The following is a 23,332-nucleotide window of genomic DNA, read 5'->3' on the forward strand; positions in this document are numbered from 1 at the left end:
AGAGAGAGAGACACACACACACACACATTTGCTAAATAGGTTAAAGGAGTCATTGAAATCATCAGGTAGTGTGGGAGGATGTCCTGTTCTCTCTCTCTCTCTCTCTCTCTCTCTCTCTCTCTCTCTCTCTCTCTCTCTCTCTCTCTCTTTCTCTCTCTCCCTCTCCCTCTCCCTCTCCCTCTCCCTTCCAACCTCGTCATCTGTTTCTCCTATCACTCCGCCACCAAGGAGGAAGCAGGGTTTCCCCGATGACCACATGGGAAAGAAGGAAGGCCAACGGTAGCTCAGCGCGCGTGTGTGTGTGTGTATTTATAATCTCTCCACTGGGAAAGGTTCAACGGCAAAATGAGGGCTTTACTTTAGCTTGACACATCTTAAAATAGTGCGTTAGTCAGTTATAGCATATATACTGAGCTGGAGTCAGATGGACCACATATGTGAGCCCTTTCAAAATAAAAGTCTGTTTCCCTCCCTTGTTCTCTCCCCTTTCTTCCCTCTTCTTTCACCTGTTGCTCTTTCCTTTCTCTTTCCTCCATTCCATCTGTTGCTCTGCGGTTCCTTCACTTTCATTTTCCCATCCAGAAATGATGGGAAAATGAAAGTATCCGTGTGTGTGTGTGTGTGTGTGTGTGTGTGTGTGTGTGTCTGGTCTAAGTTAATCCTGGGTCAGTGTGTCGGCTGGTATGCAGCTAAGCCTTTAGCGCGCAGGCAAAGGATAGTGTTCAGTGGCACAAAGTGTGTGCATGTGCATGCACGTGTGTGTGTGTGTGTTATCCCCAGCTGAGGTTCGTTAGTGAGGTGTGTGTCTGTGTGTTGAACATTTTTCACATTGCTGAGTGACACTCAGGCAGGAGATGTTTATGTTTTTATTTGTTTGTTTGTTATCGTCATACTGGCTTATCTCGCCCTTTTCTCTCTATCACTCTCTCTCCCGCTCTCAATGTCTATTTCTCTCACCTCTTATGTTCCACTCTCTATCCTCCCCTCTTTCCCTCTCTCCCCCACCCTCTCACACTTCTACTCTCACCTGAGTGTCTGTGTGTGCGCGTGTGTGTGTGTGTGTGTGTGTGTGTATGAGTGAGTACATTGTGCCATGGTGTGTAAAGTGTGTTGAGGTTATTTAGCAGACGCGTGGGCCTGGCACCGACCTGCTCAGGCCTGCTCGCCTCGCATCAGACACCAAAAGCCCGGGGAAGCAAGAAGTGGCTTGTTGGACGAATCCGCCAAAAGACGGAATAAAGCTTGGCGATAAAGAGTCGACCAGCGAAAGAGGTAAACAGGAAAGGACAGAGAGAAGGAAAAGCAAATAGAAGGTTTTATGTTTTAGTCTGAAGTGGAACATAAACGACAGAGATCAAGAGGAAGGAATGGCTGTGCCTCACTTGTTGACGCCCTCCTGTGGCGAAGACGCGTAAATGCAGGTTGGCCAGGTCGACTAAATGTCCCCATGCAGCTGTGTGATCTACAGAGGCTGCACAAGCGATCAGAAAGATGTTATTAGAAGATGAGTAACAAAATCAAATCTGGCCTCATTTACCCAGCATGCATCTGTGTGAGGAAGGGCAGGAAGTCCCACTATGTTCAGTTCTTCCTTGGGTGTTTCCCCCCATGAAACTCTCGCTGAAATGATTGATTGATCAATTAATCAATGAATTTAAGATTTGCACTTGTTTGTATCATTATAAAGTTAATTTTGTTTGACATTTTAGACGAAATAAGCATTTGGAAGGCGTCACTGTGCACTTGGAGTGACATTCTACACAACAAGCAAATGATTCATGATTGATTGATTAATTCAGTGATTTTGAGAATGATCAATTAATTACAGGCAGCGGGCAAATGAGGGTGCGGCTATTTCATTTCATCCCGTTTTGTGTGGAGAGCCGCATGGTTTCACTTCTCTGGTCCCACAGTCTGAGGAGATAGCAGGAACAGAGGTGTAATCGTGTTTTGTCTACAGCCGAGGCTGCTGGGTAAATATTGAGATTAGGCCGCAGCTCATGCAAACAGGGAATGCACAGATGTCCAAACGTCACAACACTGCGCTGGTATCTTGACGCGTGATTTAGTCCCTGCGAAGGTGTTTGGATTCCTCTCCTTCAGTTCCTCCGCCTCATTAGCCGGAAAATCCCTTGAGAGCAGTGAAGTCTGGAGCGCAGGTGGAGGTGACGGTATGAAAACATCCCCACCTGGATTTATGGACGTGGATCTGGCCGGAGGGATTTCTTCCCATACAGGAGATTGAGGAAGCTTTCCGGCTCCGGCCTGCTGGACGTGCTGGGTGATGATGAACAGTCCGCTGACGAGGGAAGCCCTGGAAGTTTTACACAAATCTGACCACAGCTTTTTGACTGTGCTGGTTGGATGAATCTGAATTCTCTCAGGGTGCAAAAGCAGCACCCAAGCCTCTTTCAAAACAATTAGCATCAGTCAGAGAAAGAAGGGCGCCCCCTAGGGCTAGAAATGTTTAGGAGGAGAGTTCCACAACCTCTCAGAAGCCTCCTAAAGGCCACAAGCCTCTTAGAGCTTCTGGACGTCTGGTTCTAATGTTGGATGCTCAAACAGCAACACTTCTTCTTTTTCTTTTTCTTAACTTGCCTCTCTTGCCCTCCTTCCCCACCTCCATGTCGGCCTTTTTCCTGTTTTTCTCTTTCATTACCTGATCCGCTTTCTTCTCGCTGTTTATTTTTTTTATTTCTCCTTGTTTCCCCTCCTGTTTCCCTCCCTTTCTCTCCCTCCCTCCCTCCCTCCCTCCCTCCTCCTTTCTCTCCCTCCCTCCCTCCTTCTTTCTCTCCCTCCCTCCCTCCCTCCCTCCTTCTCTCCCTCACTCTCTCCCTCCCTCCCTGCCTGCCTCTCCTCTGTCCTCAGGCTGCACATATTCAGGTATTCAGCTGGCAAACGGCCGCTCCCCTCTCTAATTTCTGGTTGCCCGTAGTTACCGGCGAGTCGTGCCAAGAGGTGATGTATGCGCTGTGCTGCCGAAGGAGCTTAGCGGCGCAGGTTCCAACCTGTGCAGGGTCGGGTCGGGCTGGTCCTGGGTTGTCAGGGCTCTCAGTTTAAGGAATTTGGTCGACCCCACTCGCAAAATCCATGTTTTTCTTGAACAAACCTGATGCTGTGAAGTTTTTGTCGTATTCATACTGTAGTACTGCAACGTGTCCAGCAGGGTGATGTTGCACTAACAGCTGTTGGCGTGCCCTTGAGCAAGACGTGTGATAGAGGAGCACCAGATATTTGTGGTTTGTGGTTGAGTGCAAGGAGAAGGAAAACAGGGAGGAGAGACTGAGGTGCATTTTTACAGATGTATGGCGAGCGGGAGGGAGTGTGTGTGTGCGCGTGTGTGTGTGTGTGTGTGTGTTTATGTGTCCCTCATGCTTTGTTCGGAGCCAAGTGTTCTCTGCAGGTTGCTATCAAACTAGTAGCTTTAGCACCTGCTGCTCCGCTTCTATTGCCGTCGTTTCTTCTACAGTTTCGCTTTCTCACTTTGTCCCCAAACTGCCCTGAAAGCTCCGTCGTGATTGGTCCTTTAACTTATGCGGATTTACCAGGATCTGTGTTTTAGGTGTTGCTGGACCAGGCCTGACTCTGCAAGGGTGAACCACAAGGAGACCCAGAGACATTAAGGGTCTGTTGTCGTGTGTGTGTGTGTGTGTGTGTGTGTGTGTGTGTGTGTGTGTGTGTGTGTGTGTGCTCGGCCTCCTGGTGCCCCAAACCTGCTCCGCCTGCAGGTATTTCTCAGTGGGAGGTCACAGGGGTCAACATTCATTAGAACAAATGAAAGGAGGAGAAGAAGAAGAAGGAAGGGAATTTCAGAGGAATTCCTGGCGGGATGAAGCACAGCGTGAGTGTGTGTGTGATAGTGAGTGAGATCACGTTCGAGAGCCAGTGTGTGTGTGTGTGTTAGTGTGTGTGTGTGTGTGTGTGTGTGTGTGTCAGGGGGTCTTCCTCCTCTGAGTAGAAACACACGCGGTTGTGAAAATATTTGGTTTCACGCCGTCAGCACCTTGAAGTCGTCAAAATCCAGCCGTGATGAAAGCTGCTGCAGCTTTAGACACACACACAACACACACACACTGAAATGCAACATGTAGAGTAAAAGCATGAACGTTAAAGTTAAACCAATCGTCCGAATATAGAGAATCTGTTGAGTATGATTGCTATAGAAACAAATTCAATGCTGATTGGTAAACTAGTTGGTGTGTGTGTGTGTGTGTGTGTGTGTGTGTGTGTGTGTGTGTGTGTGTGTGTGTGTTTCCTCTAGTTTTAGGTTGTGGTAACTGGCTGCTGAGACGTGATCATTGGTGTGATGCATTAGAAAGGAGAAGTTATTAGTGGTGGTGCTGTGGTCTTATTGGGGCTCTCAGAAGTGTGTGTGTGAGTGTGTGTGCACGTGTGTGTGCATGTGTGTGAGTGTGTGTGTGCTAAACGGGGGAAACACAGTCTTAGCCCATCTTTCAGCAGCTGTGCGCATTCCTGATGAAAGCGTTTGTGTATTTATTGTACGCACATGTCTGTTTCCATGCAGCCGGTGTGTGTGAGGTACGTGTGTGTGTGTGTGTGTGTGGGAGAGGGTGTGTAGGTGTCTAATCATCAGTCTTTGATGAGCAGGGGAATTCCAGTCTCGCCAGTCTAATCCTCGGGTTCATGCCTTCCGTTCCCCCCTTGCCCCCCCTCGCCCTCGCCCTCCTCTTCCTCCTCTTCCTCACCTCACCCATCCTCATCATCGCCTCTTTACAGATAGATCGTCCATATTATGCCTATCAGTGCATCTAACGTGGCCCGAAAGTCTTCAGGAAAGTCTTTGTTCCCCGCTCCTGAGGGTTGATTGATAATTTCTGAGCCTAAGGATCTAACTTCCAGAAACACACACACACACACACACACACACACACACACACACACACACACACACACAGAGACCTCTGCTGGTGCTGACGGGGGCCTGCCGGGGCTTGTCGGGTTTGGCATACCTTCATTAAGGTCTGAAGGAGGTGCGGGATGGATGTTTGGGAGAGAACGGATAGCGAGAGAGACTCAGACAGAGGGAGTGGGGCAAATATCTGCAGCTCACTGACCTCCCTAAGTGGATTACATGCCTGGTCAAGGCTGTGGGGGCAAACGAGAGGGTAGAGAGAGAGAGTGAGTGATAGAGAGAGAGAGAGGGAGAGAGAGAGAGAGAGAGAGAGAGAGAGAGAGAGAGAGAGAGAGAGATGCAGGCCCAGGCGTGGGAGAGCAGACTGCATTGAGCTGAAGCAGACCAAAGACTAATCTGAAGATCCAGGGCTTGTAAAAACACCTCTGCACACACACACACACGCACACACACACACACACACACACGCAAATGTGTTAAGTGTGTGAGCCAGTGTCCACCTCGCCTTTAACCCCTCTACCCTCTGCTCTGGATTATAGTTTACACACGTTTTTGTCAACATTCTGTGGACGTTTTTAATCCAAAGCTTCTCACAGTCCCAGGCACGGAGGACTTTACGCAGGGGGACTCAAACCACGAACCCCGGGCGGCAGTAGTGCCTTGCCACAGAGCCACACAGGAAGCCAGTTAAGCCATTACATAGCTGGAAGTCGTGTATGGAAATAGAGATCTGTGCAGTGAAAGAGTGTTAACAGTCTGTCAGCCTGTGGTTAACACCTGCTTCACATCCTGTGAGCGCGCACGCACACACACACACACACACACACACATACACACACACACACACAGAGGAATGTGACAAATGCAATAAATACATGGCACACACACACACTCACACACACACAGTCACATATGTGCTCGTCGTGTTGTGTGGCGGCTGTTGCGCCAACACCACTGCTTGCACTCTCGTGCGAGCGATAGAATTCCGCCTGACATCTGTGTTTTTTTAATACGCAGGATTTGAAAACAATCTCACACACGCACACACACCCACACACACACACACACCGTGACATCGGCTCGTCTGGCCTCGCCTCTCTCCGGTGCCCATCTGATATTCAACGCCTCAACAGGCCTGGGAAAAGCTCATTGACAGCTCCGTCCCTCCGTTCCTTTATCCCTCTATCCCTCCATCTTTCCATCCATTCATCCCTCTGTCCCTTCATCCCTCTGTCCCTTCATCCCTCCGTCCCTTCATCCCTCCGACCCTTCATCCCTTCATCCCTCCATCCCTCTGACCCTTCATCCCTTCATCCATTCATCCCTCCATCCCTTCATGCCTTCATCCCTCCATCCCTCCGACCCTTCATCCCTTCATCCCTCCATCCCTTCATCCCTCCGACCCTTCATCCCTCCATCCATTCATCCCTCCATCCATTCATCCCTCCATCCCTTCATGCCTTCATCCCTCCATCCCTCCGACCCTTCATCCCTTCATCCCTCCATCCCTTCATCCCTCCGACCCTTCATCCCTCCATCCATTCATCCCTTTATCCATTCATCCCTCCATCCCTTCATGCCTTCATCCCTCCATCCCTCCGACCCTTCATCCCTTCATCCCTCCATCCCTTCATCCCTCCGACCCTTCATCCCTCCATCCATTCATCCCTCCATCCCTTCATCCCTCCAACCCTTCATCCCTCCATCCATTCATCCCTCCATCCATTCATCCCTCCGTCCCTTCATCCCTCTGTCCCTACATTTCTCCATCCCTCCATTCCTCCATCCCTTCATCCCTTCATCCCTTCATCCCTCCATCCCTTCATCCCTCCATCCATTCATCCCTCCATCCATTCATCCCTCCGTCCCTTCATCCCTCCGTCCCTACATTTCTCCATCCCTCCATTCCTCCATCCCTTCATCCCTTCATCCCTCCATCCCTTCATCCCTCCATGCCTGCCCTCATTCCTTCTCTACTTGCCTTCTTCCCTCTTTTCCCTAATGATCCAACTCTTGGCTTGCTGTTGGCAGATGAACTTGTTTTATTGAAAATAAACTCCTTGTGTTTGACCTTGTACTTATCTGTCTTCCGTCAAACAAACTTTGTCGGGGGAATCCACTGACTGTAGTGTGTGTGTGTGTGTGTGTGGGAAGCAGTGCCGCCCGTCGCACTAAGTGTTGCGTTAACATGATGATATAGCGCCCTCTAGTGGTGACAATGATACTCTGTTTTCAGAAGTTGTAGCCAGTCTCACTCTCTACATCTGCTGTTATTTTTAAATGGGTGATTAGAAATTAGAAATCATCCTCTAGGTGGCGTCGTCTTGACAACAAACAAATCCTCATGTCTTCCTTTTCTGTCTGTCTCTCCTCCTTCAGGCTTGCCACGGATGTGTGGGATCCAAATGTGACTGTAGCGGCGTTAAAGGAGGCAAGGTAAGACAAAGTATACATGTCGCACACACACACACACACACACAGTAAACAATGTGCATAAGTTCTTCACACACTGGTGACGTCTGCTCATCTGCCTTTGATGATAACTTGTAACCATGTTGACCTGCTTTAGGGTGAGAGAGGTTTCCCAGGTCTCACCGGACAGCCCGGAGTACCAGGATTCCCGGGACCCGAGGGGCCGAACGGAGGCAGAGGAGACAAGGTAGGTGGACTAGTAAGAGGAGTGAACAGTCCAGCAGGGGTTTTGGAAGAAGGTTTGAAGAGGCTAAGTGCAAGAGTAGGAGAAATCTTGTTTGGGTTCGGAGCCCAGTTGGTGCAGCTCAATTTTGGGGTCAGGGGAGTAAAGAACGATGCCTTTTTTTTAAAGAGTGATGCTACTGTTGAGTTGTACAGGTTCAGGCACAGACCGTAGGATTATTGTGCTCTAATAGTGAGTTTCACCAAATTAAAACTGGAAAAACAGTTTAAACGCCTGTCCGTCATTCTGTCGTCTCTCTCAGGGCAGCGATGGACCGTCAGGACCATTCGGGCCAAAAGGAATACGAGTAAGTAAAACCCTTTTTGAGGCTTCTTCAGTTGTTGAATGTTGAATGAAGGCATCTGAACACTGTACTTCCTTAGTCTGACCAGCTGATGTCAGCGTTTCCCCGTAGCTAAAGCAGTCAATGCCTATCATGAAGAAGTGAGTTGCTGATTTCTCTTTTACTGTTTATAATGACAGGGACCGCCCGGACTACCAGGATTTCCAGGAACACCAGGAATTCCAGTGAGTTTTCAAGCATCTGAATTATTCTTACAGTTCTCATCATCTCAGCCATAACCAGGCATCGTTGCTATACATTACATGTGATGTCATTCCCTGTTCATTTTCTGTTTCTCAGGGACTTCCAGGGCAGGATGGACCTCCAGGCCCGAGAGGAACGTCAGGTTGCAACGGGACAAAGGTATCCAATAACATGTTTTCTTCTTTCTTTCCTCGGTCAGTCCGTCAGATTTACAGTTGATAATCTGATCAAATGAATTATGATGTGTCGTATGGTAAACATGTTATTTCCCATGTCCAGGGTGAGATGGGCTATCCAGGATCAGGAGGCATCCCTGGACAGGCAGGACGGCCGGTGAGTGCACATCACAGGTTTAGTGGAGATATAATTGTTAATGATACCTGTTAATTCAATCATTACATCAACCTTTTCACTCTTGTTTGTCCTTCACAGGGTCCACCTGGTTTGCCTGGACACAAGGTAGGCATTCTCTATCGAGTGCAGTAATTAGTAATTAATTTTTCCAGAGAGGAACATCATCATTCACAGATCTTCTTACCAAATATGTTTCTGTAAAGACTGCAAAGGGTCTCCTCAGTAACTAGACTGACATGTTTTCACCACAAGATGGTGCTGTTTGATTTGAGTATGTTAGGACTGGGATGGCTGTAACCCATCCAGCCTGGCCCGACACATACCAATAGAGTTTTGAATCAGAATATGAATGCAGTGTGATGAATTTGTGTCCCGAGTCCAATCAGAGCAGAGACAGAGCATAAAGTTTAGAAACTGAACTCTCAACTCACCAAGTTGAGGACTCTTGACCTCTTAACGTTTCGTCTGGCTGTGTTTCCCTCCTCTTCAGGGAGACCCTGGTGATGTGATCTCCGCAAACCGTTTTGGAGAGAAGGGAACAGTGGGATTCCCTGGATTGCCCGGAATTCCTGTGAGTCTGAGCTCAGCGTGTCACTATTGTAGGAGGCATGCGTATATGTGGCAGTTTAAACAATTTGTCCGTCTTGTGTGTGTTAATATTTCAGGGTGGGCCTGGAGCGCCCGGTTTGCCTGGACCGCTTGGCCCCACTGGACCCAGAGGCTATGATGTAAAAATAAATCTCCTATTGGCATATTTCTTTTATGGTTAACTGCATTATACTGCTGCACTTGAGTGAACACAAATAAATTGAACTTGTTTGTGATGTTTTCCAGGGTCGTCCAGGTCCGCCTGGTCCTCCTGGATCCAAGGTTAGTCCAGAATCTTAAAATCAACAAAACCATCTTTTCTCTCCCACTTTGATGTTTTCACTGAAAGCGTCTGTCTGCTTTCTCCAACAGGGAAACATGGGACTGAACTTCCAAGGACCCAAAGGAGAGAAGGTAAAGTCAGAAATGTCATCATCTAACATCTCATCCTCCTCTGTCCACTGCCTTCATGTGGCTTTGTGTGTGTTTGTCACAGGGTGACCTGGGTTTGCCAGGACCTCCTGGGCCACCAGGACAAGTTGGGGAACAGAACAGACACAAAGAGACTGAGATTCAGAGAGGAGACAAGGTAACGCTACTAAACCAAAGCTGGAAGAGCCCTCAATGCATTCACACCAAGCATGTGTACAGCTTTTAAACTAGAAGCTTAGTTGGGAACATTTTAAATTTGTGTCACAGAGGATAAAGACAGATAGACACCCGAAAAGTACCTCTGAGTGAGAAAGCTGTGCTCAACCATCTCAACCACATCAACCAGCTAAATGTTTCATGGTTATTCTTTGAAAGTGTAAAGCATCATTCAATACATTCCGCTTCTTGTTCTTAAGGAGGCAAATTGATTAGAACCAGTTTTGTTTGCAGGCTTCTGTGCTACCATAATCTCTGACCTGAAAGCATGTTAGAGTGCCAAAACTCAAAAGCCAAATGCAGGCATGTATTTAGCTTTATAAGCTTTACTTTTCAAACATTACTTTTTTTTTCAAGTACAATAAAACACTCACTCTTCATTAGAAATGACTAATGTCATAGATATTAATGTAGAAATAAGTTCAAAGTCTTTTTACCCTTCAGTACAATCCTGTCTGCACGCATTCCTCCAAAGCGCCTATATAGACACTGACCACTAGAGTGCAACACTGAGCTATTTAAACGTCTTCAGGCTGCAATTCAGCCTTTCATTCAGCAGCAGCTTGGTGGCAGCAGGTACCAATTGCCTTGAGATCAACATCTTCTCAACAATGAGACCAAAGACTTTGTGTTTTAAATTTGCTTTTACATTTCATTTTTCCTGAAGGGTGACACAGGACTTCCCGGCCCTGCAGGTGATCCAGGTTATCCAGGACCTCCTGTAAGTACCGGCTGTTACTTGAATTATCCAGAATTATATGAAATTATGCAAAAGGACAGTTAGTTATATAGGACTAGTTTCTGGTACAGTAGACTTTTACTTTATTGTATTGATTTTCACCTCTCACCGTTTACCTGCTGATGCTGTTTACATGTTGTATCGTGTGTGTGTGTGTGTGTGTGTGTGTGTGTGTGTGTGTGTGTGTGTGTGTGTGTGTGTGCGTGTGTGTGTGTGTGTGTGTGTGTAGGGCCCCTCAGGTGGACAAAAAGGAGATAAGGGAGAATCAGGAGAGGCTGGCAAACGAGTGAGTACAGTGCAGCTCATGTAAATCCGCACAAAAGTCTGTAGCAGACAAACATGAAGGCTGATCACTCTGTTCTTCTATCTGCAGGGCAAACCTGGCAAAGATGGCGACCCTGGTACTCCAGGCTTCCCTGTGAGTTTTGCCTACAAAAACAGCAGCAATTCACACAAGTGTCTTTAAGTGAGGAATAATTTTTCCCTCTGAACTTTCACGTACCTTTCTCCCTGTGTTTGTTCTTTCATCCCTCCTTATCAGGGAATCAAAGGCGAGCCAGGCTTTCCTGGTCCTGCTGGCAGGGATGGAGAGAGAGTAAGTTTTGTCCATCGTCCATCCGTCCATTTATCCATTATTTCATTCAAAACCCCAATTAAAGGCATCACAAGGGATTCGGTTTCATAACTCTCCTTGTTTCTTTCTCTTTCTGAAAAGGGTGGCAAAGGTGATCATGGATACCCAGGCCCACCGGGAGAGGTGGGTATTATACCACTTTGTATATACAGGATATATAGTAGTTGTGAAGCTAAATTTGTTGATGAAGTGACACGAAACTGTGCAGGACGACAAATGCCTCCAGTCCCAAATTATGTGTCACATCTGTGCATTATGCTCTGTTAACCACAAGAAGTGGCATTTCTACCTATGTTTCCGCAGGTGATTGGAGGACGGACAGATGGTCGAGTCGGGCCTAAAGGTGAACCAGGGTTCCCTGGAGGCCCTGGACGCAAAGGAGAGAGAGGACCATCAGGTAAGCAAAGGACACTTCACTCGGATGCAGATTTATAAAATGAAATGTCATTTACACTCACTTTTGGTTTTTCATTGGTACAGTTGAAAGTGAGTGGGTGTAGCTACATAAGCGACACATTTTAATTAATTTGTATTAAGATTCCTTTCCACTAACTTTGACCTCTTGTAATTCTTCAGGTTTATCAGGACCTCCAGGACAGCCAGGCATTCCAGGTTTGTGTGCACACAGGAAACACACACATCTGTCCGAATGCTGAAGTTTGACGTCAATAACCACATTTGATCCATTGATCATTTTCTGACCTTTCTCCGCAGGTACGGGTAGTGGCGGTCTGCCTGGTGCTCCAGGTTTCCCAGGTGAAAGAGGTCTGAAGGGAGAGCATGGCGCTCCAGGAAGTTCTCTGCTGGGCCCACCGGGACGTTCAGGTTCCCCCGGTGGTCAGGGTCAACCAGGACCCCCCGGACCTCCAGGATTTTCCACCGGAGCAAGCAACTGTATTGGGGGAGAGCCCGGACGTCCCGGCGTGCAGGGAGAGAGAGGTTATCCAGGAGCGACGGGCACAAAGGGTGAGAGTGACCAAGACACAGCAACTCAGCAGCTTTATTACAAATCTGTAGAAGAATTGATATATTATCCATTGTGACCAGTAGTAGGTTGATCACACAATGGACCACCCAGCATGTTGAGCCCTGCATAGAAATCTGTCATAACAAGGATCTGCTGCATTTCCAGGTGACAAAGGTGACACCTGTGCTCACTGCACTGGTGGCACCAGTGCCGTCTCTGGACCCCCAGGACCACCTGGACAGCCTGGATATCCTGGTAACACCCTTTGTCATTCTGCTCAATGAATCCCCACGTAAAAATCAATGGTCACAGTAGAAACATGATAATGAAAACACGCCAGGGAGAATGCAACGCAAGTGATGCTTCTCTTCTCAAATATTAGGAAGTCCTGGTGGCCCCGGTGCCAAAGGAGACGGAGGATCCCCTGGTGGACCTGGTGCTGCTGGCTCACCTGTATGTACTTTTGCATTCTACGTCCTACTTTCCTTTTGATCTGCACAAAACCTAAATGATTGCTTTCTTCATGCAGGGTCCCCCCGGTAGTCAAGGTTCTTCTGGATACCCTGGAGAGAAAGGAGACCCAGGTGATGCTATCACTGGGCCCGGTGTGAGGGGGGAGAAGGGTGATTCTGGTTTCCCTGGACCACCCGGTCTGCCAGGTCTAGATGGTCGACCCGGCCGCGACGGAAATCCAGGACAACCCGGAGCTAAAGGCGCTTCTGTATGTGTCGTGTTACCTGTCCTCATTTGTTCTCCTGGCTCCTTGCGGTTTGATCCAACTATAATCCATTCTACCTCTATGTGTCTCAATAGGGATCGCTGCATGTCAAAGGAGAGCGAGGGCAACCAGGTGAACCAGGTGTCCAAGGGCTTCCAGGAGACAGGGGTTCCCCGGGTTCTCCTGGCTTTGGACCTCAGGGACCTTCAGGAGAGAAAGGTATCCAGGGCGTCTCAGGAAGACCTGGTGGACCCGGAGGACCCGGTAAGATGATGTTTTTTGGATTATCCAAATTAGAAAACTGCTTGTTTGCTTTCCTCTATGGGCACAGTGCCTTGCTCAGTGACACTTCAGCAGGGTGGGTGCTTGCTGGTTCTCAAGTTGAGGGAAATAGCAACATCATGTTTGTCTGTCTTTGTCTCTTTCTTCAACCTTTTCCCTCACTCTGCAGGTGCTAAAGGCGAGCCTGGCCTGACGGTGGCAGAGAAAGGCCTACCAGGATCACGAGGACAGGATGGGGAGCCAGGACTTCCTGGCACACCAGGTACAATATTAGCAATTTTTAATATGATGCAGTTTGAGACCAGGTGTACTGTCTGTGTCTAATAGGCTGCTTATGGTTTTCTGTTGCCAGGTAGCCCAGGTCAGCCCGGACAGCCCGGTTTCCCCGGTTCACCAGGAACAAAAGGAGACTCTGGACTTCCTGGAATTGGACTCCCTGGACCACCAGGAGTGAAAGGTGAAGACACTATTGAGTCCTCTTGACTACTCCTACTTCCTGCTTGTCGCTTCCATATCTCTAAAGCTTCTTCTTTCCTCCTTTTCTCCTGAAGGATTCCCAGGTATTGCTGGCCAGCCAGGAGCACCAGGAGGATCCGGCAGACCAGGAGTAGATGGACTCCCCGGCCAGCCTGGATTCTCAGGACCCAAGGTATGAGCTAATATTTTCTGTAAGTGAAACACTTGGTTTGCAAACCACTTACCTGACAATTAAAAAGTGTGTATTCATGTGTTATAGGGCGAGCCTGGCTTCGGACTCCCCGGTCCCTCAGGAACACCAGGAATACCTGGTCATAAAGGTTCATATGGACCTAAAGGAGATCCCGGTTTCTCTGGCAGCCCTGGTTCACCTGGGCGTTCTGGATTTGATGGCGCTCCAGGATCCAAAGGTGTTCTGTAGTTCAGTTAATGGTGTGATCTGTCTGGAGGAATTTGTCAGACAGAGCGAGAGCAGGATTTTGGCAAGTGTTGCATCTCTACATCTCTCTAATTCTTCCTCTCCAGGTGAGTCTGGTACACCTGGTATCCCTGGAGCTCGTGGACCACCAGGATCATCTTCCATTGGCTCACTGGGGCTCCCAGGACCTGCTGGACTTCCAGGCCTGATGGGATCCCCAGGTAAGACGTTTTACAAGCTTGTCAACATTGTTTCAGAGAAGAATAGATAAAGAAGGGTGCTTGGTTGTCTGTTTGACACATAAGCTCAATGTGTATAGTAGCTTCTTTGCAAGAGTAATCAAATCAGTATAAAGTGCAATTCTTCATCAAATAAGTATAAATTCTGATTCTTCATATTGTGTTGAATGCTGGCATGTTTCGGTTTGGTAGCTTAAAGTCACCTAAGTCTGTGCATGACGACGCTGTTGTCCACTGTATGAGCTCTCAAAGCGTAACTGGATGCTGTGTTGGCACGGGGGTCAAAGTGTACATAGCACACCTCTCATGTGAGCACCTCAAGGCGTCCAGACTGAATGTTCACGGATTGTTTGTATAGACACCACGGTGTAGCTGGACATGTGTTTGATCTTTGGGTGGGTAGAGTGGTGTATGTGAGTCTGTGCAGCTGGATGGCAGCAGCACCTGGATAGAGACTTGTACCTTCTTCTACTTCTTTGTTCGTCGGTGTATTTCATTGCTTCCCTTCGCGTCTCTTCCTTCTCATGTCTCCAAGAGAAAAGTCACCTCACTTTACTGAATCACGATTTTCTGCATTCGATGAGGTCGTGTCACCATTTTTTTGCACAGCTTCACATCAAAACTCTTCTCACGACGCTTCACCTTTAACATCACACAAGCTTCTTGCTCTGTGCGCACACCAAATGTAAACTAACACACCCTCTCCAGTTCCTGGATGCACACATCGCCAACCAAATCATGTCCAGAGACACCTTTGAATGCTCTGATTGTTCATCAAGCCTAGTTTGACACACTCTGTGTTTCTCTTTCACAGAGTGATATTTCATTGGTGGATATTCAGAGTTTTCAAAGATAATCCTTCTTACTGGACATTTTAATGCATTATATTTGTTCTCCTTATCTCATCTTTGCCTTTATCCAACGCTCCTCCTTCTCCACTTTGAAACACACGCCTTCCTTACCCGTGGCCCTCTGATGCCAAGGAGAGAAAGGTATTGTAATAAAGTACTGCTGTTTTTAATGACAGATATTGCACATGACGTTGAGTGCTGCGTTGTTATTCCAAAATATCCAGTAAATGTGTGAAAGTCTTCACAACTGTAGTTAAAATGCTGCTTTCCTACAAACTCACAAACCGAATCGCCTGGACAACTCTTTTTGTAAAGATGAGAACTTCCATTTTCAAAACAGATTTCTAAACTAATTTCATTGTTAAGAAATCTGGAGTTTTCCCATATCCCAAGTCTAAAATTCCTCCCAATCTGCGCAGGATTCCCGGGAGGAAATGGAGAGAAAGGAGACCCTGGCTCTCCAGGTCTAGACATCCCAGGACTGCCAGGAGACAGAGGAACTCCAGGTTTCCCAGGTTCCCCAGGACCAGTTGGACCCCCAGGACCCCCAGGAGGATCAGGACGTGATGGCCTGCCTGGACTGCCAGGTAAAATCCAACATCATGAAACCAATGACCCAGCTGGATTATTTGCTGTTGAGATAACTACTGTCTTCAAAGAAATCAAGATTATTAATTGAGTGCACATTTAACGGAACACTTAACTTGTTAAATGACTGTCTGGATATTTTGATTATGCTCTCATGCTCTCATATTTTAGCTGTTAGTTTCATTAAATCTTCACATTCACTTGTCTGGCTGCAGGTGCCAAAGGAGACATGGGACCCGTGGGGGGTCCAGGACCATCTGGAGGACCTGGAGGACCAGGAGGACCAGGAGGACCAGGACACAAAGGTATGGACACATACACACACAGCCTCCCTCACCAGACCACCTGTAAAGTCTTCAAAAACCATGATTAGATTAGATTAGATTCAACTTTATTGTCATTCAGCAAAGTACAGGTACAAGCCAATGAAATGCAGATATAAAACATGATTCCCATACCAGGAGTTGAACCCGGGCCACCTGGGTGAAAACCAGGAATCCTAACCGCTAGACCATATGGGGGACCTGACTGTGATATAATAAGATCCTGTCTTAAGTGTGTTCTCCTCTCCAGGTGAACCTGGCTACTCGGGTAGAGACGGAACGCCTGGTGGTTCTGGTATCAAAGGAGACAGAGGAGACCCCGGTGTCCAAGGACCACCCGGACCCAGTCCGCCAACACATTCCATCAAGGGAACTAAGGGAGAACCGGGAATTGGAGGTACAGCTAACAACGGGTTCACTGCCTCTCGACACAATGTTTAAAACCGTTCTAATGAGAAGTCTTTATTTTTATCATATCAAAAATACGCCAAGTATTTACAAGTTGCTTTACAAGTAAATACATACTATTAAATATAGCATTCTCGTTTTTGTTTATATTATTTGAACTTTGTCTTGCATAAAGGTACGCCAGGTTTCCCAGGTCAGAAAGGTATTTCTGGTCAACCCGGTGATTCTGGACTGTCAGGTGGAGATGGACGCCCCGGACTTCCAGGACCACCAGGTATGGAACACATGAGCACACACATACACACTTACACACACATTCAAAGATCACTAATAAGCAATTTCCATTTTGTGCAGGGCCTAAGGGAGATCCTGGCATCCCAGGAGGTCCAGGTGGGCCCGGAGGTCCTGGACACAAGGGTGGCATGGGAGAAATGGGTTTCCCTGGTGCGTTTGAATGTGAACACTCCATTAGAAATTTCAAATAGTTCTAAAATATGTTGTGGGCTTGTTAAGTTTTTATTGACGTTGTTGTGGTCTGATGATGTCACAGGACCATCAGGTTTGAAGGGTGCATCAGGTCAGCCAGGTCGGTCAGGAGGTCCAGGACAGCCAGGAACACCAGGTTACCCCGGAGCCAAAGGTGATCCAGGTTCTGCTGGAGTTGGACAACCCGGATCAGCTGGTATCAAGGTACAGGACTCATACTTGCTTTTTGGTAGTATTATAAGTATCAGTATAGCATACAACATATTCCTCATTGTTTTCCTCTCCAAGGGTGAGCCAGGACAACCAGGTTTTCCTGGAAGCATAGGACAGAAAGGTACTCCAGGAGGCTCTGGACTCCCAGGTTTACCTGGTGGACCAGGTACCAAAGGAGACCCCGGCCTCCCAGGATTCCAAGGTAGGTTTGCTCCACTCTAAAAGGTGAAAAGAAGACTGGAGACAACCTTTGAAGATATCTGGGTGTCTTTAATCAATTGAAATCTGATGGACATATAACATGTGTTTCCTGCTTCCTCCAAAGAGTGACCAGTGATTGGTAACTTTGTCTGATGTCCTGCTAGGTTCACCCGGTATCCCTGGCCCAAAGGGGCTTGATGGTATTCCTGGTTCCCCTGGTCTATCAGGAGGTTCTGGTAGACCAGGAGAGTCTGGCCGTCCAGGAGGCCCAGGCTTTCCAGGAGACAAAGGTCAGGCAGGTCGTGATGGAATCCCTGGACCAGCTGGAGTCAAAGGAGAGCCAGGTGAGTGACCAGTCATCTGGAAACACACTCAATTGATGTTTTCATCCAAGAAAACTGGCAAATTCACCTTTAATTTATGCAACTCTGATCAATGCAATATATGTGTGCTGCAGGTCAGCCTGGTTATGGTGGTCCAGGATCTCCTGGTCTCCCAGGATTGCCAGGTGAGTTACGAAAACACTCTATGTACTCATAACCACAGTTGAACACAGCGTTTTAACTTTAATTGCTACCCATCATGTGAGTGAATTGTGTCCACTGCATTAATTATAAATCTCTTTTTTTCCTGTTTAGGTTCTAAGGGAGACCCTGGTCTTCATGGCCCCTCTGGTAGTCCAGGTTTCCCTGGCCCTAAGGGAGATGGTGGCTTCCCTGGTCTCCCTGGTTCTCCAGGTAGCATTGGACCCCCTGGACCTTCAGGGGTGCCTCTGCAGGGCCCCAAAGGTCATCAAGGACAACCGGGACCTCCTGGAAGAGCAGGTAAAGGGTTTGATTATAAAAGTATCCTTGTATGCTGCCTGAAGTTGCTGCCTGGTTTTTAGTTTTAGTCAAACTGAACTCAAACATACAAGATTCATGAAGAAGTTTCAAGTTTAAGATTTTATAGTCTCTTACCATCACCTTTTCACATATCACAAGCATAGATCAGCAAAAACCAGACAGCAAACGGCAGCAGCCACTGCACTTAATGTGTGAATGCTTTCATCTCAACGTCAAATGATTTGCATGGGACGTTGTTGCACCATTCGTCACGTGTATGAGCCACGTCACTGTCTGAGCACCGACGCACCCTGTCCAGTCACACACTGAGCACACCATGCGGGGTGAAAACAGATCATGCTGGTATGCGCACTTTGCTTGAATGTCACCCCCCACCCCTCCATTCCTTTTTTCTTGAGGAAATGCTGGGGTGGTCCTCACGCACCAGTCACTGTTTGTCACCGGGGTTTGACCAATGACCCCCCACCTCCCCTGAGCATGGTGTCCTGGCACTTTGTTGTCTGTGTCATGTCTATTTTTGTGTTTTCTTTCACCCACACATTTGTCAGTGTTCATGTCAGTGTTTCCTCACTCCCTCTCCCACCTCTCCTGTCCCGTGATGAGGGAGGCTGTCATTGATCTCTCCACAGCCCTGATGTATACATGTGTGTGTCCTGTGTTTGTGGTCTTGTGAGATCATTTTAAAAGCAATGTTGGTGTGAGACAGTCGAGCCAGAGTCCAACTCCAAAGCTCTGAAATACATTTACATACCAGGATAATGTTTTAAACGATACCCAGCACCAATGTTCCCTCTAAGCTGGGCGCGTGCGCAATTGCGCACTACTCACACATTCTCAGCGCACAAGAAAATCTATGCTGCGCATAAAATAAAATTCAACATAAACTGTAAATGAATTAGACCAATAACCTTTTTCTCTGTACCATTTTGCGATGTAACTCAGTGAGTGACAGGTGTCGCTTACGCTATGCGACGATCGCGGACAGCACCCCGCCCCCCCAGATTTTGCTCACAGTGGTCCTCAGTGTGCTCAAGGAGCTTGTGTGTATGCCCAGACACATGAAAAATTAGAGGGAACATTGCCCAGCACTATGTGTCAGAATTGCAGTTAATATTATAGTTTGGGTGGGGAGGGGGCGGGTCTACCATATAATGTTCTATGGATTTCTAATGTTCTCAGAATGTATACCTGGGGAGACCTTGATACAGTCCAGTTGACCTCCCCTTAAATTCCAGTCATAAAAATGTTATAGTTGTCATTTAAGCACATTGATTTCTATACCAAATTGTAGTATGTGTTGTCAGCATATTCAAGATGAATCCCCTTTAATCAATGTAGAGGTGTTCAGTGTTGCTGAGTGGATCTGGCTCCGCTGTCCAGAGGATGTTATACGTATCACGTCCCAACAATCATCATCATCTGCATGGGCACTGTCTGTCCCAACAAACACACTACCACACACACTCACGTTCCGAACAGGCGGAGCACAGTGCTGTGATTGGCGGACAGCTTTGACACACCTCAAGACTGACAACACTAGTGTAAAGTAAAGTGAAAAGTAGATAATGTATTGCCGAATACTCCATAGGCTCTGATCTATACATTAACAAAACTGCAACCATTTGTGGGAATTTCTAAAATTTCTATAAAATGTATGTCGGCACTGACCACAAACCAGCACTGTGCGAGGCAAGGACTCAAACACTCCCCGTGAGTGTTTTTTGGGACGTTGTGTCAACATGATACCGTGATATTTTACCTCCTGTTTCTTTTGGCTTGGCCCCGCCTATGGCGGTGCGGCCCCGCCCACTCCCGTGACGCCCCGCCGGCCACCGCAGGTCCCACAGGTCAGATCGACGGCGTCCAGGCTCCTACTGCACGCTCTTTCACGGCCTCTCACACAGATTAGACTCAGGAGATTCAAACGTTTGATTAACTTCACTCTCTGATCTGAATGTGGGGAAATACGTTTTTGTGTCATTTCTGGCTAACTGCTGTCCTCTCTCACTTTCCACGCACGCTGATGGTAGCATAACCCACATTTAACATGTAAGGAATCACTTGGGGTGCAGTCTCTGACACAATCAGCATGTTCATTTTGATTTTGTGTTGGTAGTTTCAAATCATAATCCAGCACCCAGATTATTGACAACAAACAAAAAACAGTTTGCGCACAAATAATGCACCATATAACTAACTCACCACGAACACACAATTATTTTCCTATAGCATCTGTCACATAGTTGACATTCTGTTGTATTTACTGAGAAGTTGCCTGTCATAGTTTTGCTGTAAGAATTGTATATAACGCTACTCCTACAGTTTAAAGACACACACATTGATTGTTGTTGTCATAGAGCACGAATGTGTAATTTCTGACCTAAATTGGAGAACACAAGAAAACTAGAATTGAAGAAATAATGGATTCATCATTAAGAGCATATTAAAGGAAAAAGCTCCTGATCCATGAATTAATATAGAATAAGATAAAACAGCGAAGCATCTCCTGCTTAGTCCCTGTATGTTGTACTACTGCTCGCCTCTTTCTTAACTTCCTCTTCTTTTTCGCCCCGTGCCACCTACTGCTCTGCTATACCTTGGAATTCTGGGAATCCTAGGTCCTCCAGGTTAGACCCGTGGTTTGATGGTTTTGTGCTGTACCTTTGTATGTGTGAAACGGATTCACAGAGTGGCTGTTCTTTGAAGTATTTTGTGTTTTGTGATGCTTCTTAACCTTTCCTTCCCCCAAAGGACAGACTGGACTAAACACAACAATAAACACAACCTAAATCATTTCTGTGAAAACCTCGTATCTCTTATCTATATCATTTCCTCGTTTGAGTTAAATCTCAATGGGTGGAGCTCAAGAATACGTTTTATGGCATCAGGAAAGAAAAACCTGGAGAAATGATCTCCCATTCAGACTTCAAATTGTGATCTCTGGCCCTCAACTCAACTTGAAGCATTAATGTGAACATTTTGGATAAAATCAATATTTTTGAAGCGAGTCATGATGAAAATCAAGGAATATAATGTGTGAACACTTTTGTGTAGAACATTAAGGTGTTATCTGTTATTTGATCTTTGCCTTCTCTGTCTGCGTGTGAAGGTGCATCTGGCCCCGAGGGTCCCCGTGGGCCACAAGGAAGTGGAGGCGTCAAAGGAGATAAGGGCAATCCCGGAACTCCCGGCCAGCCTGGTTTCCCTGGACAGAAAGGAGATTTCGGTACTCCTGGATTCCCGGTAAGGACAAACCAGGGGTGTTGCACTAAATGGTTCTTCCCTTACGTGTGTTTGGCGTAGCTCTGACCTGTTGCGTTTCATGTCACCAGGGTGCCTCTGGTCTACCTGGTGGAAGCGGTCTGAAGGGAGATGTTGGCTTGCCTGGTGTTCCTGGATTCCCAGGTTTGTCTAGATAGAATGACAACATGTCTGTTACTCATTGTGTTTCTTGACATTTTGATAAGAAAGGAACTTTGTCTTTGTGTTTTTACAGGACCAAAGGGAGAATCTGGAACTTCAGGTGTCTCTGGCCTTCCTGGTGATCCTGGAGATGTCGGACCAGAAGGTGGACTAAGATATTTGTCTTTGTAATGTTTCACACAAAATAGAGAGTGAGACAAAATCTAAATCTTTTTGTCTGTTATCTTTGACCTGTAGGCCCTCGTGGTGACCCCGGTGCAGCTCCAACACCCATTGTTGTGAAGGGAGAGCGAGGACCTCCTGGTTCTCAAGGTCTGCCTGGTGGTAGGGGACAACCAGGCTCCCCTGGGCGTGAGGGACTTTCAGGTTGGTGTTTCTAGACCCAAAGAAGGTCACAGAACCTGTTTTTGTTGTTGTCATTGTCGCAATAATTGAGAATAAACATAAATGGGAACTCTTCCTAAACCATAGACTGGAGTGTTTTGTGCATGCTCGGTAACAGTTCTGTTTCCAAACTCTCCCCGTTGCACACAGGTCAGCCTGGTGACCCTGGTCAGCCTGGTACGGAGGGTCCTCCTGGTTTCAGCGGACCATCCGGCAGGAAGGGAGACCCTGGACCAGCTGGACAACCCGGTAAGTGATCAGAATGAGAATGAGGGACTCTAGTGTCCTCAGAAGATCCCAACAGTAAGCAAGACAACCATTTCTAACATACGTCTCCTTCCTGATCTTAGGTCAGCGTGGTTACCCCGGTCCTCCTGGTTCAGACGGTCCACAGGGTCCTCCTGGTCTTCCAGGAACCGCCTCAACAGCCCACGGCTTCCTCATCACCCGACACAGTCAGGGTGCAGACGTTCCCTTCTGTCCAGATGGGACTGGCCTCATCTACGACGGATACTCCCTGTTGTATGTGCAGGGCAACGAGAGGGCACACGGACAGGACCTTGGTACCAAACACTACTTTTCTTTTAATAATCAGTATTAGAGTTATCACTACGCTGTTGAGGGAGATGTGACATATTGGACGTGAGCTTATAATTTCCTCTTTCCTCATCTTTTTTAGGAACGGCCGGCAGCTGCCTGCGTAGGTTTAGCACCATGCCCTTCATGTTCTGCAACATCAACAATGTCTGCAACTTCGCCTCCCGCAATGACTACTCCTACTGGCTGTCGACGCCCGAGCCCATGCCCATGTCCATGGCCCCCCTCACTGGAGAGAGCATCAAGCCTTTCATCAGCAGGTATGGATAGAGAGGAGCAGAGAACAGAAATGTGGAAGTGCAAAGATTTAGGGTGCTCAGTTTTCAATTTGGGTTTGTGTGTCCAGATGTGCAGTGTGTGAAGCTCCAGCCATGGTGATTGCAGTCCACAGTCAGACCATCCAGATTCCCAGTTGTCCCGCAAGTTGGGAAGCTCTGTGGATAGGATACTCCTTCATGATGGTATGACATGACACGCACATTTTTAGCAACAAATAGTAGTTATTGATGAAGTACACAGACCTATTATCTCCTCCCCTCTTCAGCACACAAGTGCGGGTGCTGAGGGCTCTGGTCAGGCCTTGGCCTCCCCTGGCTCCTGCCTGGAAGAGTTCCGCAGTGCTCCCTTCATCGAGTGCCACGGCAGAGGGACTTGCAACTACTACGGCAACTCCTACAGCTTCTGGCTGGCCACAGTAGACAACAATGAGATGTTCAGGTATGCATACGTGGACCGGCACTGCAGCCCGGTGGTTACATGACATCATGAAAGCATTTAACACATGTTCTTTTGTTTCTATGTATGGATATAGTTTGTTACACTTCTTTGACATCT

General features: G+C 47.4%; 2 protein-coding genes and 1 non-coding gene across 3 annotated transcripts in view; 2 read left to right on the forward strand and 1 right to left on the reverse strand.

The window, feature by feature from the left end:
- Positions 1–23,332, forward strand: part of LOC143017009 (GTPase IMAP family member 9-like) — a 116,749-nt gene that overhangs the window by 57,200 nt on the left and 36,217 nt on the right. The gene's annotated exons all lie outside the window — the stretch shown is intronic.
- col4a5 (collagen, type IV, alpha 5 (Alport syndrome)) overlaps positions 1–23,332 on the forward strand; it is a 30,301-nt gene that overhangs the window by 4,998 nt on the left and 1,971 nt on the right. The window contains exons 2-49 of the mRNA XM_076171618.1: positions 7,253–7,309; positions 7,443–7,532; positions 7,831–7,875; positions 8,052–8,096; positions 8,212–8,274; positions 8,395–8,448; positions 8,548–8,574; positions 8,960–9,040; positions 9,135–9,197; positions 9,304–9,339; positions 9,430–9,471; positions 9,554–9,646; positions 10,373–10,426; positions 10,674–10,730; positions 10,818–10,862; positions 10,986–11,039; positions 11,160–11,201; positions 11,382–11,475; positions 11,655–11,690; positions 11,793–12,044; positions 12,211–12,300; positions 12,428–12,498; positions 12,575–12,766; positions 12,859–13,027; positions 13,215–13,307; positions 13,398–13,502; positions 13,597–13,694; positions 13,782–13,932; positions 14,048–14,161; positions 15,450–15,617; positions 15,834–15,923; positions 16,192–16,338; positions 16,525–16,623; positions 16,704–16,793; positions 16,900–17,039; positions 17,124–17,250; positions 17,414–17,593; positions 17,707–17,757; positions 17,888–18,073; positions 21,204–21,337; positions 21,427–21,499; positions 21,591–21,662; positions 21,755–21,883; positions 22,052–22,150; positions 22,252–22,464; positions 22,581–22,758; positions 22,845–22,959; positions 23,043–23,215. Of these exons, the coding sequence (XP_076027733.1) occupies positions 7,253–7,309; positions 7,443–7,532; positions 7,831–7,875; positions 8,052–8,096; positions 8,212–8,274; positions 8,395–8,448; positions 8,548–8,574; positions 8,960–9,040; positions 9,135–9,197; positions 9,304–9,339; positions 9,430–9,471; positions 9,554–9,646; positions 10,373–10,426; positions 10,674–10,730; positions 10,818–10,862; positions 10,986–11,039; positions 11,160–11,201; positions 11,382–11,475; positions 11,655–11,690; positions 11,793–12,044; positions 12,211–12,300; positions 12,428–12,498; positions 12,575–12,766; positions 12,859–13,027; positions 13,215–13,307; positions 13,398–13,502; positions 13,597–13,694; positions 13,782–13,932; positions 14,048–14,161; positions 15,450–15,617; positions 15,834–15,923; positions 16,192–16,338; positions 16,525–16,623; positions 16,704–16,793; positions 16,900–17,039; positions 17,124–17,250; positions 17,414–17,593; positions 17,707–17,757; positions 17,888–18,073; positions 21,204–21,337; positions 21,427–21,499; positions 21,591–21,662; positions 21,755–21,883; positions 22,052–22,150; positions 22,252–22,464; positions 22,581–22,758; positions 22,845–22,959; positions 23,043–23,215 (4,877 nt within the window). The remainder of the gene's footprint in view (positions 1–7,252; positions 7,310–7,442; positions 7,533–7,830; positions 7,876–8,051; positions 8,097–8,211; positions 8,275–8,394; positions 8,449–8,547; positions 8,575–8,959; positions 9,041–9,134; positions 9,198–9,303; positions 9,340–9,429; positions 9,472–9,553; positions 9,647–10,372; positions 10,427–10,673; positions 10,731–10,817; positions 10,863–10,985; positions 11,040–11,159; positions 11,202–11,381; positions 11,476–11,654; positions 11,691–11,792; positions 12,045–12,210; positions 12,301–12,427; positions 12,499–12,574; positions 12,767–12,858; positions 13,028–13,214; positions 13,308–13,397; positions 13,503–13,596; positions 13,695–13,781; positions 13,933–14,047; positions 14,162–15,449; positions 15,618–15,833; positions 15,924–16,191; positions 16,339–16,524; positions 16,624–16,703; positions 16,794–16,899; positions 17,040–17,123; positions 17,251–17,413; positions 17,594–17,706; positions 17,758–17,887; positions 18,074–21,203; positions 21,338–21,426; positions 21,500–21,590; positions 21,663–21,754; positions 21,884–22,051; positions 22,151–22,251; positions 22,465–22,580; positions 22,759–22,844; positions 22,960–23,042; positions 23,216–23,332) is intronic.
- On the reverse strand, positions 16,068–16,139 carry trnae-uuc (transfer RNA glutamic acid (anticodon UUC)). The gene has a single exon. It is a non-coding gene; the product is annotated as a tRNA-Glu (tRNA).

This window comes from Genypterus blacodes, unplaced genomic scaffold (genome assembly GCF_046128005.1).
Source record: "Genypterus blacodes isolate CSIRO-AG114 ecotype Tasmania unplaced genomic scaffold, CSIRO-AGI_Gbla_v1 ptg000260l_1, whole genome shotgun sequence".
Classification (NCBI taxonomy): Eukaryota; Metazoa; Chordata; class Actinopteri; order Ophidiiformes; family Ophidiidae; genus Genypterus; species Genypterus blacodes.